The sequence below is a fragment of the Neophocaena asiaeorientalis genome, unplaced genomic scaffold (assembly GCF_003031525.2).
Source record: "Neophocaena asiaeorientalis asiaeorientalis breed wild unplaced genomic scaffold, Neophocaena_asiaeorientalis_V1.1 scaffold99, whole genome shotgun sequence".
Classification (NCBI taxonomy): Eukaryota; Metazoa; Chordata; class Mammalia; order Artiodactyla; family Phocoenidae; genus Neophocaena; species Neophocaena asiaeorientalis.
The window spans coordinates 2,735,357-2,750,066 of NW_020173022.1; the positions used below are offsets into that span (position 1 = coordinate 2,735,357).

A 14,710-nucleotide genomic window follows, 5' to 3' on the forward strand; every position below is an offset into this window, starting at 1 on the left:
ACTTAAAAGAAAATATCAGATTCACCAACTGCATTGTTACCTTTTAGATATATGTGGTATACCTTTTCTCTGAAAAGCAGAGTCATAAATTTTCTTCTTAATTGTGGGAACTAAACATACTTTGGTGACAAAATGAAACATTTTTTTATGATAACTTATCTCTTACTGGAATGGATTTCTAAGTTTAGCTTTGAAACAATTATCAGAACTCCTTTTACTCATATTCACTCAATTGTTCTCTATCTAAAAAGTTTCTTAAATTTTGTTCTTGACCGCCAAAAAAAGGTCCAGCTAGTATATAGATGAAAACGAGATGTTGAGTGTTAACAGGCTTATGGGAAGCAGTACCCTCTTTAGTTACAGTGTGTTGCTGACTATGGTTATTCTTGTAGTGTAGTGTTTAGGCCATTTAACTTGTTTAGAGTATTAAGATCTTAGGTTGGCTAATGTTTCACAGACAAAAACACTTAGTTCTGAGGTCACGTACTATGTCTCTAACCCAGGAGTAGTATTTTGAGTTGGTCAGAAAGGGGAACTGGTTAGAAAACAAGTGAATAGGTAATTCAGCACAAATTCATTACCACTACCGAAAATATCCTTGTAAATGTTCACATGGATGTTGATTGGTTAAGATCATCATCTTTTATTTATTTAAGTGTAAGAGTAGCACTTTTGTTACATCACCAAAAAATGAACTTTTGAGTGATATTTTTTTACAGATGTTATTAAGTAGATTCAAATCACAGAAATGGAAGACAAATCAATTTTTGTTGGAGGCTTTTTTTTTAAGGAGATTCTATTGTAGAAAAATAGTATACAAAAAATAGAAATACTATAGAAACACTATACAAAATATATATTTTATTAACTTTATTAGGTGCAGTTGTTACACTAGACAATATCCCGTGGCTGTTAATAATGCAAAATCAAATCTAATTTATTTCTTTAAAGATACGCCTTTCCTTTTTTAATGACTTCTGTTACTACTGTTTATGACCTGCTTTGTTTTCACAGACTGTGAGATTATTTGATGACATGATGTATGAGTTAACCAGTCAAGCCAGAGGACTATCAAGCCAAAATTTAGAAATCCAGACCACTATAAGAAATATTTTACAGGTATGTCAAATATATTAGAAAGGGGGGTGGGAGAGCTTAAAGAGTGTGAAATATTAATTAACTTTATATTCTCTATATAATGCCCCAATGCTAGAATTAAATTTATAGAATTAAAGATATAAAGATATTGCAAAAAACATAAATTCTGAATTTCTTATACAATTTCATGCTTAGTAAATATCTAAACTCGTATAAGAAGACAAGTAATCAAGATAGCATGCCCTGCCTGTAATTCTAAAGCATATGTGTAGAACACCTGCCATATACTTTGATGTTGTGGGTTAGGATTCCAACTTCTTCTTTTTTTCTTTTTTTTTTAACCAAATGGCTAGCCAGGTTTTTGGGGGGTTTTTTTCCCTAAGATTTTTTTGATGTGGACCACTTTTAAAGTCCTTATTGAATTTGTTACAATATTGCTTCTGTTTTTTAATTTTTGGTTTTTTGGCTACGAGGCATGTGAGATCTTAGCTCCCCGACCAGGGATCGAACCTGTACCCCCTGCGTTGGAAGGCGAAGTCTTAACCACTGGACTGCCAGGGAAGTCCCTAGCCACTTTTAATATTTATAGTTCTGACAGACTATAGTTATGTGTAAGGAGGAACAGAGAGAGGGTCCATTTTGCTCACTGCTGTATCCCTAGCACTCAGCATATTGTCTGACACCTTTTAGGTACACAGAAAATATATTCTGAATGAAACTTCTTTCCATATTTCCAGAAAATGGTACAGCTATTAGGAGCTCTTACAGGATGTGTTCAGCATGTCTGTGCCACTCAGGAATCCATCATTCTAGAAAATATTCACAGTCTTCCCTCCTCAGTCCTACATGTAATCAAAAGTACATTTGTACATTGTAAGGTGAGTGATGGGTCTAAGTACACTTTATTTTTTTTAACGTTTTAAAAAAATTTTTATTTATTTTTTTCTGGCTGAGTTGGGTCTTTGTTGCTGTGCGCGGGCTTTCTCTAGTTGCGGTGAGCGGGGGCTACTCTTCGTTGTGGTACACAGGCTTCTCATTGCAGTGGCTTCTTTCGTTGCAGAGCACAGGCTCTAGGCACCCGGGCTTCAGGAGCTGTGGCTTGCAGGCTCTGGAGCGCAGGCTTAGTAGTTGTGGCACATGGGCTTAGTTGCTCCGTGGCATGTGGGAACTTCCTGGACCAGGGCTCAAACCCGAGTCCCCTGCATGGGCAGGCGGATTCTTAACCACTGCACCACCAGGGAAGCCCTAAGTATACTTTAAATGGCCTAAAATCCATGGGCAAAGGGGCTGAGTTTGTGGTCCTTATAGTATTTGTTCATAAGTTTACATTTTAACCTATATTATTGCAGTGCATTTTTCCATAGAACAAAGAGCATGTATGTAAATATTTGTTTCAAAATAAGTAGTTATAAAGAAATCTTAAAAAGGGGGCTCTTGCAGTTTTGTTGCTGTCTTATTCTATTTCCTCTTGATAAGGAAAGAAGTGATACAGATTTGTGTCAAGTCGCAGGGATCCTCAAATATTTCTGTCATGGCATTGGTGGCTCAGATGAATTGCTTAACAATTAGGTGCCTATAAAGGGACACTGACCCTTATTTAGTCCTGAGACAGCTTTAAAGCACAAAAGCTGACCTAGGATTTGTGGGTCACAGGAAGTTTTGATAACGCTGTTTGTTGGATGAATGAAAATTGCTAGTTAACTAATGCTTCTCTTTGGTGACAGGGTACTGAAATGTCATGCACTGGACCTAATGTTATTTAGCTCCCTTTTAATTCTATATTTGTAAGATCTTGGAAGTCAGAAATCATATTTTATACGTACCTGCATCTCTCAAAGTACACTATGTATAATGGAGGTTCACTAAACATATGTTTAATGAATGAATATATCATTCACTAAGAATCATTAAATTTTTTTTTTTTTTTGCTGGTGAGAATTCTTTTCTTTAATTGAAGTAAAGTGTTGTGTTAATTACTGCTGTACAGCAAAGTGATTCAGTTATATATATATGTACCTTACTCTTTTTTACTATTCTTTTTCATTATGATTTATCATAGGATATTGAATATAGTTCTCTGTGCTATACAGTAGGACCTTGTTGTTTATCCATTCTATATATGAAAGCTTGCATCTGCTAACCCCAACCTCCCACTCCATCCTTCCTGCAACCCCCTCCCCCTTGGCAACCACCAGTCTGTTCTCTGTGATTCTGTTTCTGTCATAGACAGGTTCATTTGTGTCATATATATATTTTTTTTATTTTATAAATTTATTTATTTATTTTTAGCTGTGTTGGGTCTTTGTTGCTGTGCGTGGGCTCTATCTAGTTGCTGCGAGTGGGAGCCACTCTTCATTGTGGTGTGTGGGCTTCTCATTGCAGTGGCTTCTCCTGTTTCAGAGCACGGGCTCTAGGTGCGCGGGCTCTAGAGCGCAGGCTCAGTAGTTGTGGCGCACGGGCTTAGTTGCTCTGCGGCATGTGGGAGCTTCCCAGACCAGGGATCAAACCCATATCCCCTGCATTGGCAGGCAGACTCTTAACCACTGCGCCACCAGGGAAGTCCCTGTGTCATATTTTAGATTCCACATATAAGTGATATCATATTGTATTTGTCTTTCTCTTTCTGACTTCACTTAGTCTGATAATTTCTAGTTGCACCCATGTTGCTGCAAATGGTATTACTTTGTTCTTTTTTTATGCCTGAGTAGTATTGCATTTATATGTACCACATCTTCTTTATCCATTCATCTGTCGATGGACATTTAGGTTGTTTCCATGTGTTGGCTATTATGAATAGTGCTGCTATGAACATAGGCATGCATGTATCTTTTTGAATTATAGTTTTGTCTGGATATGTGCCCAGGAGTGGGATTGCTAAATCATGGTAATTCTATTTTTAGTTTCCTGAGGAACCTCTGTACTGTTCTCTGCAGTGGCTGCACCAGCTTACATTCTGATGCTGTTCTGCACCCCATGTTTTGCATATGCTCCCCACCCACCTACTCTCTAAAAGCATTACATTTATGAGCTCTGACAGAATGAATTAAAACAAATTTGGCTCTTGAGTTTTTTATGATTTGCTTTTTCTCTCGTTTTTATTCCTTTGTGATCAGAATAGCGAATCTGTTTATTCTGGGCGTTTACACCTAGTCTCAGACCTTCTGCAGGCTCTTTTCAAGGAGGCCTATTCTCTTCAAAAGCAGCTAATGGAACTGCTGGATATGGTTTGCATGGACCCTTTAATAGATGAGAATGATGACATTTTGAATATGGTAGTAGGTGAGTGAAAAATACTTAGTATATGATGTATATTGACTATAAACTGTACATCAGTTAAATTATTGAATCCAATGTTTCTAATGATTCATGATATTATGTGTAAAAAAATTTAAATCCTACCCAATAAACTTTTAATCTCTTAAATTTTAGATTTTGTAAAATTGATACTTGATGCATTAACATAGATTTATATATTTAGTCAATGTTCAAAGTAGGTTGTTACTCCACAGTGATTAACAAAGAAAGTTATGCAATTTTATACCCTCTAAAGTAGTCCAAATTCTGAAGCAGTAGCTTTTTCAGTGTTTTTAAACCATAACTTCATAGTAAGAAATGAAGTTTGCATTTCTTCCCAGAACACATATAATTACATACTTGTATGTATGTTTGTGAATGTGTATGTATATACTACATTTATTTATTGTACTTGAAATAACGTACTCTATTATAGTCTATTTCATTTTTAAAGAATTGCTGATTGCTACTTTATTAATTTCATCACTTCCCAATGGATCATGGCCCAGAGTTTGAAAAGCAGTACTCTAATAAAAAGATTGCATTCATAGCTTCAGCATAAAGAGAGTAAGGTGGTTTTGTGCAGTATTATCAGGTATCTTTTGCTCTGTAACAAACCAACCCAAAATTCTATTACATTAAAGTAACTACTAGGGAGTTCCCAGGCCACCCAGTGGTTAGGACTTGGTGCTTTCACTGCTGGGGCCTGGGTTCAATCCCTGGTCAGGGAACTAAGATCCCGCAAGCCGCGTGGCATGGCAAGAAGGAAAGAAAGAAAGGAAAAAAGAAAGGAGGGAGGGAGGGAGGAAGCAGAGATGGAGGGAAAGAGAGGGAGGTGGGGGGAGAGAGGAAGGAAGAAAGAAATCAAGCAACTACTGTTTCATTTATTCATGATTCTGAGTTAGTGTTTCAGGCTGGGCTCAGGTAGAACAGCTTTCTCTGCTTCACATGGTGTAACTGGCTCACTCAGTTTGTGGTCACTGACCTCACTCACGTCGTTTGTCGGCAGAGGGAGAGATAATGTCCTGAGCCAGTCCCATGTAGCCCATCATGCAGCAGGTTAGCCCAGGCTCAGCTACCTGCTGATGGCCTCAGGGGTCCTAAGAGCAGCAAGAGAGGGCAGGCCCCAGTGTGCAGGCACATTTAAAGTCTTTGCTTGATTTATGTTTATTTTTGTCCTGTTGACCAAAGCAAGTTATGTCACGAAGCCCAGGGTCTGTGGAAGTGAACTAAGAGCGTGGACACAGAAAGGGGGTTTATTGTGCCCATTTTAACAAATAATCTACCTCAGGCAAAGTACAAGCCTTAATGAGTACTGTGCAAATTCATTTGATTCTTCCTTGTTAGGTTTTCTTTCCTTAGCAGTATATTTTGTCATTTTTGATTTGAATATCTGTAGAATGTTTCAGTTACAATAGGGCATAATTTTTAGTCCACTGAACATTTTTAGTTTTATTTAGGTCATAGAGTAGGTGTAAACATCAAACTTAATTTTCTATAATTTATAAAAACCCTAAATCAAAAGCGTGACACTTACTTTCACTAATTATTTTGAGATAATTTTTTTCAAATTGTATTGCCTATTTTAGCAAATGTCAAAATTGTTCAGTAGATATTTTTAAATATAGAAGAAACTCACCCCATATGACATTTGAATGTCCTAAGAGTTCTGTTATCTTTCTTTGTAGTTATTCATTCATTGTTGGATATCTGCTCTGTTATTTCCGGTATGGACCATGCATTTCATGCCAATACTTGGAAATTTATAATTAAGTAAGTTTCTGTTTTATTTTGTTTTTACTTTTTGTAATATAGTTTCCATATCCAAAAGTCTTAATTATTTGTAAGTTTTCTTAGATTGCATTTAAAACATTTTGTATGGGTGTGTACAATGTTTACTGACACTGCTCTCTTATAATCCAAATGTTGTACATGTAGCTCCCAAACTAAATCATACTTCTTTATCCTGCTCTCTCTAAAATTAAAAAAAAAGTTCTACTCAGTTAGCTAGTACATCTGAAATAATGGGCCATGGGTCTTAACCATTTGCCTACTGCTACTGTTGTTTAACTGACTATCGAGTATCCTACTTCCAGGCTTAGATAAATTAATAATCATAATTAGAGCTGAATATAATCCCCTCATTATATACTTTTGAGTTGTTCAATTTTAATTCCATTTATAATTTTAACTAGAGCGTTATGAAGGGTTGCTAGGGAGAGTGTCCATAGCATTCATCAGATTCTTGGGGGTGGGAGGAAATAGAGTTGAGATGTAAAAATGGTTAAGAACCTCTACTTTATACATATGCATAAAACATTAAAGGTAGTATAATACTTTCAGGTCTTAGGTGTTTTTCTTGCACCACCAGGTCATTACGTTGCCAACAAGTAATAGTGCAGTGGTTCAAAGTGTGTCAACTCAGCCATACCGCATATGCTTGAATCCATTCTGAAATGACTTACCTCTCTGGAACTCTTAGGCAATTTGGTTAATTTCTCTGAGTCTTAGTTTGCTCATCTGAAAGTGGGAGTTATAACAATAGCACCTTCTTTGTGGGGTTATAGTGAGAATTGAGTTTATCAGTGTGAAATGCTTGCAACTCTGCAAGTCACCCGGTGAGTGCCCAGTGAATTAGCCACACCACACCACACCACACCACACCATCGCCTCGCTGTTGCCATCACCATCACCATCGCCATCACCATCACCATCACCATCACCATTGAATGTCTTCCAGTCTTGCCCCGCTCTGATTCATTTTCTATCCAGCATTCATACTGATCTTCTAAAAATGTAAATCAGATCATGTCACTCTACTGCTTAAAATCCATCCCAGTTTACTAAGAGTAACAACCTAATCCTCTCTGGCTCCCGCCTTCTTCACCAGCCCATCTCCATTGCGCTCTCCCTGTTCTCAGCTCCTCAAACATAACAAACTCTCCTGTCCCAGAGCCTTTTCACAGCTTTTCCCTCTGCCTGGGATGCTTCTCTCTTGTACTCTACACCTTGCTAATTCCTGCTTATCTTTCAGTTCTCAGTTTAAGTGTTACGTCTTGATGGTAGCATTCTTTTCATCCTCACCCTGAGAATCAGTTAGATTAGATCTCTCTATTGTAGCATCCTGGACTTTTCCAGCTTAACATTCATCACAGCTGTAATCAATTAACTATTCTTACATTATTTAATGTTCTCTTTTGTGCTAGACCACAAATTCCATGCAGACAGGGCAGAGATTGTGTCTTTTCATTCACCCCTCTATCTCCAGGGCTTCACAGAGTGCCTGGCATATAGTAAGAGTTCAATTAATATTTTATAAGGAGAAATAAAAAATTATCAACTTAAACTTAACATGACAGCTTCAGAGGTAACGTCAATACATCTTAATTATGCCGTGTCTGATATATATGATGCATTTTGATTTTTTACATGTTCTTTCAAGTCATATTTTTATGGTCCTAAGTTACTTGATGTGTTACTTGTGGTGATTATATTCTTTTCTTTTTATTCATTTAGGCAGAGCCTTAAGCACCAGTCGGTTATAAAGAGTCAGCTGAAACACAAAGATATAATTACTAGCTTGTGCGAAGACATTCTTTTCTCCTTCCGTTCTTGTTTACAGTTAGCTGAGCAGATGACACAATCAGATGCCCAGGTAAAAATATGGTCTAACAACACTGTGAACTGTAGCTCTTTTTCTTTTGGCAGTTACTAAATCTCATTTAGATCTATGGATCAGTTTACCTAAAAGGGTTTTAATTTGTTTTGTTTTTGTTTTCAATCTGTGGGATTATTTACAGCCCATAATTACTTTTCACTCAGAGCATTGCATTAGACCCCTATCTGCTTTCGTTCCATCTATAGTCTATCTGTCCCTGCCTTTTTATATACTCACTGGTTGGTCAAGGCATTCTCCTCAGAATCTTTTCTACCCTTGGACAAAAATCTAATTCCTTAGTCCTGTATTTATTTAAGGTCATCTTGATGATATAGCCACAGTCAACCTTTTCTTCATCAATCCATTACAACCTGTAGAGATGCAGTATACAGCTGTGTGTATACTTGGTGTATATTTACATTTATATTGATTTCAAAAAGTTATAGTGTTGAATTGGCATCCCTTTTATAAAACAGATTGTATTCTAAAAATTTTTAATATGCTTATTGGGAATTGCAGTATATTTTCCTATAACAGTGTTTATACATAGTGCCTTCTGTTCTCACACTAGCTCTTTAAAGTTTGTTTAACTTGTAATAGTCCTAAATTATAGGATTAATAGTAGTCAGGACCTCACAGTTATAAGCAGTAATTTCAGTGGGAAAATGAGTTAAATATTTCTCCGTAGAATAACAGTAACATCCCTTCCTGTTGTAGACCTGCAAACTGATACAGGGTATTCCTCTGTACCTGTGCTCTTCCCTGCCCAGCAGCTATGGGGGTGGACATGTAAGGATTCATCCAGTTCCTAAACACTGATCACAACTCATGGGGCAGGGATGATCTGGAAAGACAAACCCGAGAGGAGGGTGGAAGTTTGAAAAAGGGCCCTGAAGTTGGTAAGAGGGAGTGAGGAGTAACTTTAGGAAGGGGCACACCCTTTCCTTCTTGCTTCTCTTCTTTTTCTCTTTACCTTCCCTTACATTCTTTCTTTCTTTTTTCCTTTTCTTTTCTGTCCCCACTTCCTTCATATACCCTTTCTAATTCCCCTCACCTTCCCGAAAGGAGAAGGCATTTTGTTGGGTATCCTGTGTCAATGGCAGGAAGGATGTTCCCCTATCCACCTTTATCCTATACCCCTGTATCCTCAACCTCTACCTCCTCTTTTTCCAATTTCCATCTTGCTTATCTTGACACCACAGATCCCCCAGTTAGAGTTACTTGGAGAGTAAGATTAGACAGAGATTCCTGGACAGGAGTGAGATGGGGAAAGCCCAAGCCACAGTATAGTCTATAACAGAAGAAGAAAGAGAAGTCCCGAGGGTACCTGACCAGGGTGGCTATTTGTACATGAAGTATTGAATACATAAGTGCAGTGTATATAAACTGCTTGTATATGAAAATCAGAGAATTTAAATAGTAAACTTTCCTAACTGTCCAAGCAAATTTTCATGTTTTGCCTTACTTGTTTTTCTTTACTTATTTGGTACTGATAAACGTAACTAGCGCTACTTACTGTCCATTGCCTGAAATGGAGCTTTGAGAAGGTCTGTGTAGTTTTTCCATTCTTAACTCTAAATTTTGATTAGCATCGCCCTCTGCTGTTCACTATTGATATTTATTGAAGAATCAAACTATTTCATTAAATTCTTCCAAGCAGTTTTTTCACCTTGTTTTTAAAAACATCAGAATAAAACCTCTAGATTTCATAGGCAATATGCTATTTATGGAAGCATGTAGATGTATCAGTTCCTAAATTAGGTTCCTGAGGCTGCTATAACAAATTACCACAAATCAGGTGGCAAATTTGTTCGCTCACACTTCTAGAGGATAGAAGTCTGAAATGTGTCAGCAGGGCCCTGTTCTCTTGAAGGCTCTAGGGGAGAGTCTGCTCCATGCCTTTCTTAGTTTCTGCTCTCACTGGCATTCCTTGGCTTGCAGCTGTATAACTTCAGTCTCCGCCTCCATCATCAAGTGGTGTCCTCTCCCTATCTCTTCTTATCATCTTCATAATAGGGACACCAGTCATGTTAGATTAAGGGCACATCCTACTCCAGTATGACCTCATCTGAACTAATTGTGCCTACAATGTCCCTACTTCCAAATAAAGGTACTGGGGGTTAGGGCTTCACGCTGTCTTTTTAAGGGACACAGTCAACCCGTGACAGCCCCTAAAATTGATATTTATTCTCTCTTAAGTCTTGAACATGGTTTCAAAATGAGACTGTTGTATTAGACTTTGTAACAAGCTTTTTAGCCACAAATAATTTAGTTTTTCTATAAAGATAGGGAAATTTATTTGTAACGCTTAGATATAAATTTAATTTGCACTGTAATTCCTACTTTTGTTCATAGAATGCTTACTGAAAGTTATATTCAGAAAATAAAGTCATATTTTTATATCTATTGCCTACACTTAGATTCATTGCTCACTACATTCAGATTTTATCGGTATTTTTCTTGTTTTATTTAAAGAAAGGAAGACTGGATACTCAATATTTTGAAACATTAAAAATGGTTTTCCTTGTTTATATCCCCACCCCCCCTTTTTTATTGGCATTGAGATGCAAACTTTCTGACTTAAACAGTTGAGTAAATCAAGGTGGGATAGTATTTGTGTTGTACACTTGCTTTTTGAAAATGTGAAAATCAGCTCTAGATTTAATTGGTATGCTATTTAGTAATGAAGTAAAACCAGAGTCTTCAACCAAATCTTATACAATTTCCTCTTGAATGAGAAAGAAAAATTTAAAGTAGGCAAACATGATAAGTTGTGTGTCACCATTTATTCATTTAATTCATTTACCAGCTATCTCCAGAGTCCTTACTGTGTGCCAGAAAATGTGCTCGGTACTAAATCAGCCATATCTTTCTGCCTCCAATAACTTATAGTCTAGGTTGGGAGATAGTATAAGCAGGTAATTAGACTAGTGTGATCTTCGGAGAATTGCAGGTTGGCCTATGTGAGTAAAGGTAGGAACCCAATCATGAAGTCAATAACGGTTTCTTGTGATGTGAAATCTAAGCTGAATAAAATTTCTTATTAAGTATCTTATATTCATTTTTAATCTCTGTCCTTTTAAACTTCCATAGCAGTGTATGAGAGAGTTCATAATTATCAAAGAGGTGAATTTTCACCTAACTTAATCTTGCTGAGGATAATTGACTATTTCCAAATATTTTTATAAAAGGTAAAAATGAAGGGTCATATTCGATTAGTGGATCATTCAATTCCACTTTGATTGGTTTAAGTAAGGTTTTGATATATTTTTGTAAAGAGATTGAACATACACAGTTAATAAAGTTATTTCATTTGAAATTATTCTCCAAATTAAAGATAATAATGTATCTGTTTGACTTAATTTTAAGGTACTAATTTAAAGCTCTTTGGCGTATAGTGTGTATTACACATTTGGATGACATGACAACCAATATTTATTAAGCTAAGTTGCCTAAGTGTCAGACACTGTTTAAACCTCACAGTAACCTTAGTGTAAGCCACATTGCACCCTCATAGAGAGGCTTGGTAACTTTCCCACGATCATGCAGATGTAGTGGTAAGGCCAGGATTTCAATCCAGGTAGGGTGACTCCACTGTCCTCTACATCCCCTGTATACACATAGATATCTTGGCATTACCCAGTGTTTTATCAACTTACAAATGTAATACATGCTCAGAAAACACTCACACATTACACAAATACCTAACATGGACAGTGAAATCCTACTTTAATGTGCTACAGAGAACCACAGGTAAGATTTCAATTTATTTTGGGAGGGTTAGGGAGGAAATATTAACACATAGCACACATTTAAAAATAATAATAGGATGATATTATACATACTGTTTTGCAGCATGATTTTTTACTTACTCTGTCTTAGGGCTTTCTGTATTCATGAAGGTATATCTACCCAATTCCTTTTAATAGCTCTATGCTACTACATTTTGTGAATATACCTTGAATTTTTTTTCTTAAATAATGAATCTCTATGTATTCATCATCCAGTTTTATACCTTGAATTTATTTAACCATTCTCCAGCTGATGGATACTGGATTTATTTCCATTTTCATTATATAAGAAAGATTGCATTGCATACCTGTGCTGGTATTTCTATAGGATATATTTCCAAAAGTGGGATTGCTACTGGGTCAAGGAATTTATAACACTCTAGCTTTTAATAATAATGCAAAGAGTGTATTATTGTATGCTCCCATGACTGTTAAAGTGCTTGCTACTCCACTTCCTCAACTCTGGGATATTATCAGTCTTAAATCTTTGCTAATCAAATAGTTTTCTCCCCTCCCCCTTCAAAAGATATGTAATTAGGCTGTAATTTAGAATTTTTCAATTTTAGTTTATTGGAAATTTATATTTTCTGTGAACTGCCTTCTCACGTCTTACCTGTTTTCTTTTATATCTCATTCTTTTATTTGTTTGTAAGACCTTTTTCTTTTGACCAGCTACTGATCCCCATATAGCAAAGAACAATAAGGTATTAAAAGTTTCTTTCACTTTCAGATCAATCAAAAATGATCACCTCTTTTGCTGTTATAGATTAAGATTTCTTTTCAGTGATGTAGAGTTTAATTTTTTGACATATTTTATCATTTGGTGTGTGTTTGTATTGCTTATAACAACTCAGAGAAGAATTACTTTTTTATGGAAAATGTTTACACTCTGTTTATTAAGAGATCTTTTTAGAAAATATTGTCTCATTTACAAGTTTAGCTAATTTCATATTCTTTTCCTATTCATTATGCTTTCTTATTTCCTTTTTTTGGAACAGGATAATACTGACTGCAAATTATTTCAGAAAACACTCAAATTGTGTCGTTTCTTTGCCAACTCCCTTTTGCACTATACTAAGGTAAGGCTTATTTTTTTTTAATAATGCGTGAATGTGAAATCTACAATACATTGTAAGTTATCCTGTTTTTATCATTCCTGCCCAAAACAATCTTTTGAAGTTATTTAGTCAAGATTATATTTTGTAGGGTTTTTGGTTTTATATTGTTAATTGTTAAATATTGAGCATCTGTTATTTAAGTTGCTACCATCATATTGTTACTGATTTGTTTTTTAAAATTTTTTTTGAAGATTTATTTATTATTTTTGGCTGCATTGGGTCTTTATTGCTGCGCGTGGGCTTCCTCTAGTTGCGGCGAGCAGGGGCTACTCTTTGTTGCAGTGCATGGGCTTCTCATTGCGGTGGCTTCTCTTGTTGCGGAGCACAGGCTCTAGGCATGTCGGCTTCAGCAGTTGCAGCACACAGGCTCAGTAGTTGCGTCACACAGACCCTAGAGTGCGCGGGCTTCAGTAGTTGCGGCTCATGGGCTCAGTAGTTGTGACACGTGGGCTCTAGGGTGCACAAGCTTCAGTAGTTGTCAATGGCACGTGGGCTCAGTAGTTGTAGCTCACGGGCTCAGTAGTTGTGGCTTGTGGGCTGTAGAGCACAGGCACACAGGCTTAGTTGCTCTGCGGCATGTGGGATCTTTCTGGACCAGGGCTTGAACCTGTGTCCCCTGCATTGGCAGGCAGATTCTTAACCACTGTGCCATCAGGGAAGTCCATATTGTTACTAGTTTTATTCAGTTTTCTGAAAAATTTATTTCTGTAAGCATAAACAAAATTATTTCTATAAGCACAGATCACTTTTCGGAAGATAATTCAATTTGCCTTTAAATACTGTTTATAAATTATTTCTACCATATTTCTAAATTAGGTTGTTAAAGTTTAAATGTTCAAACTTACGACAATTTTAAGAAGACCTGTCTATTTGGGACTCATCAGGATAGCATAGTGATTATTGAAGATATATGAATAGAATAGATAAGGTGTCAAGAGAGATTATTTGGAAAGAAAAGGAGAGAATACTTACAGCAGCCAGTGAAAGAAATACCAATAGGAATAAATATTTGTAACTAAAAGAAGAAAACTATTGTCCATGTCGAATTTGTTTTTGACCTTGTCTTCCTCCTTTCTGAGGAAAAGATAAGGATCTCTGATGACTGTTTATTAGTCAGAATTCCATGGCAGGCTCACTGACTACTGACACATTACCATCCTTGTTGGTGTGCTGTCCGAGTTCATCCTTCAGGGCCACTACCACTTACCGTGGTTGGCTGCTCTAACACCGGGTTCCCTACAGCTCGCAGGGTGTGTATTTCAGTGGCAGAGGTACAGGGTGGGAGGGTCCTGGCGCCAGTGGCACTTGTTGAGCAGTTACCCATCTGATATTTGCCGGAGTTGTTAGGAGGCAAAATTGTGCCTAATCATTCCGTTTTTAAATCAATTCTTTTCTTTCAGGGGAATTTAAATTTTTTAAATAATTAACTATCAGCTTGTTTTCTATATCATATAATACAATTAAAACTATTTCTTTGACATTCTAAGAGATAGCATAACCATAATGGCTAGAGCAGTCACAACTGTACTTGAATCCCAGCCCTACTGGTTTTTAGCTATGTGTCTCAGGTTGCTTGATACCTTAGCTTCAGCTTTCTAGTCTATAAAATGGGGGCAGTAATATGTCATAATATTTTTGAGAGGACTAAAGTAATGTACGTAAAGTCACTACACGTCTACTGAGCATTTGGAGATACTCAGTAAATGATAGTTCCTAATTGTGGTTGCGTTGATAGTTTTAACAGTAAAGAA

General features: G+C 36.6%; 1 protein-coding gene across 4 annotated transcripts in view; it reads left to right on the forward strand.

Moving 5' to 3' along the window:
• FIRRM (FIGNL1 interacting regulator of recombination and mitosis) overlaps positions 1 to 14,710 on the forward strand; it is a 48,481-nt gene that overhangs the window by 6,183 nt on the left and 27,588 nt on the right. For 3 of the 4 annotated variants that reach the window (XM_024742464.1, XM_024742463.1, XM_024742465.1), the window contains 6 exons: positions 1,015 to 1,119; positions 1,836 to 1,976; positions 4,212 to 4,377; positions 6,081 to 6,165; positions 7,909 to 8,047; positions 12,840 to 12,920. In XM_024742464.1, coding sequence (XP_024598232.1) covers positions 1,015 to 1,119; positions 1,836 to 1,976; positions 4,212 to 4,377; positions 6,081 to 6,165; positions 7,909 to 8,047; positions 12,840 to 12,920 — 717 coding nt within the window. Of the gene's footprint in view, positions 1 to 1,014; positions 1,120 to 1,835; positions 1,977 to 4,211; positions 4,378 to 6,080; positions 6,166 to 7,908; positions 8,048 to 12,839; positions 12,921 to 14,710 lie in introns of those variants that run through there. The other variant, XM_024742466.1, reaches the window with a different exon arrangement.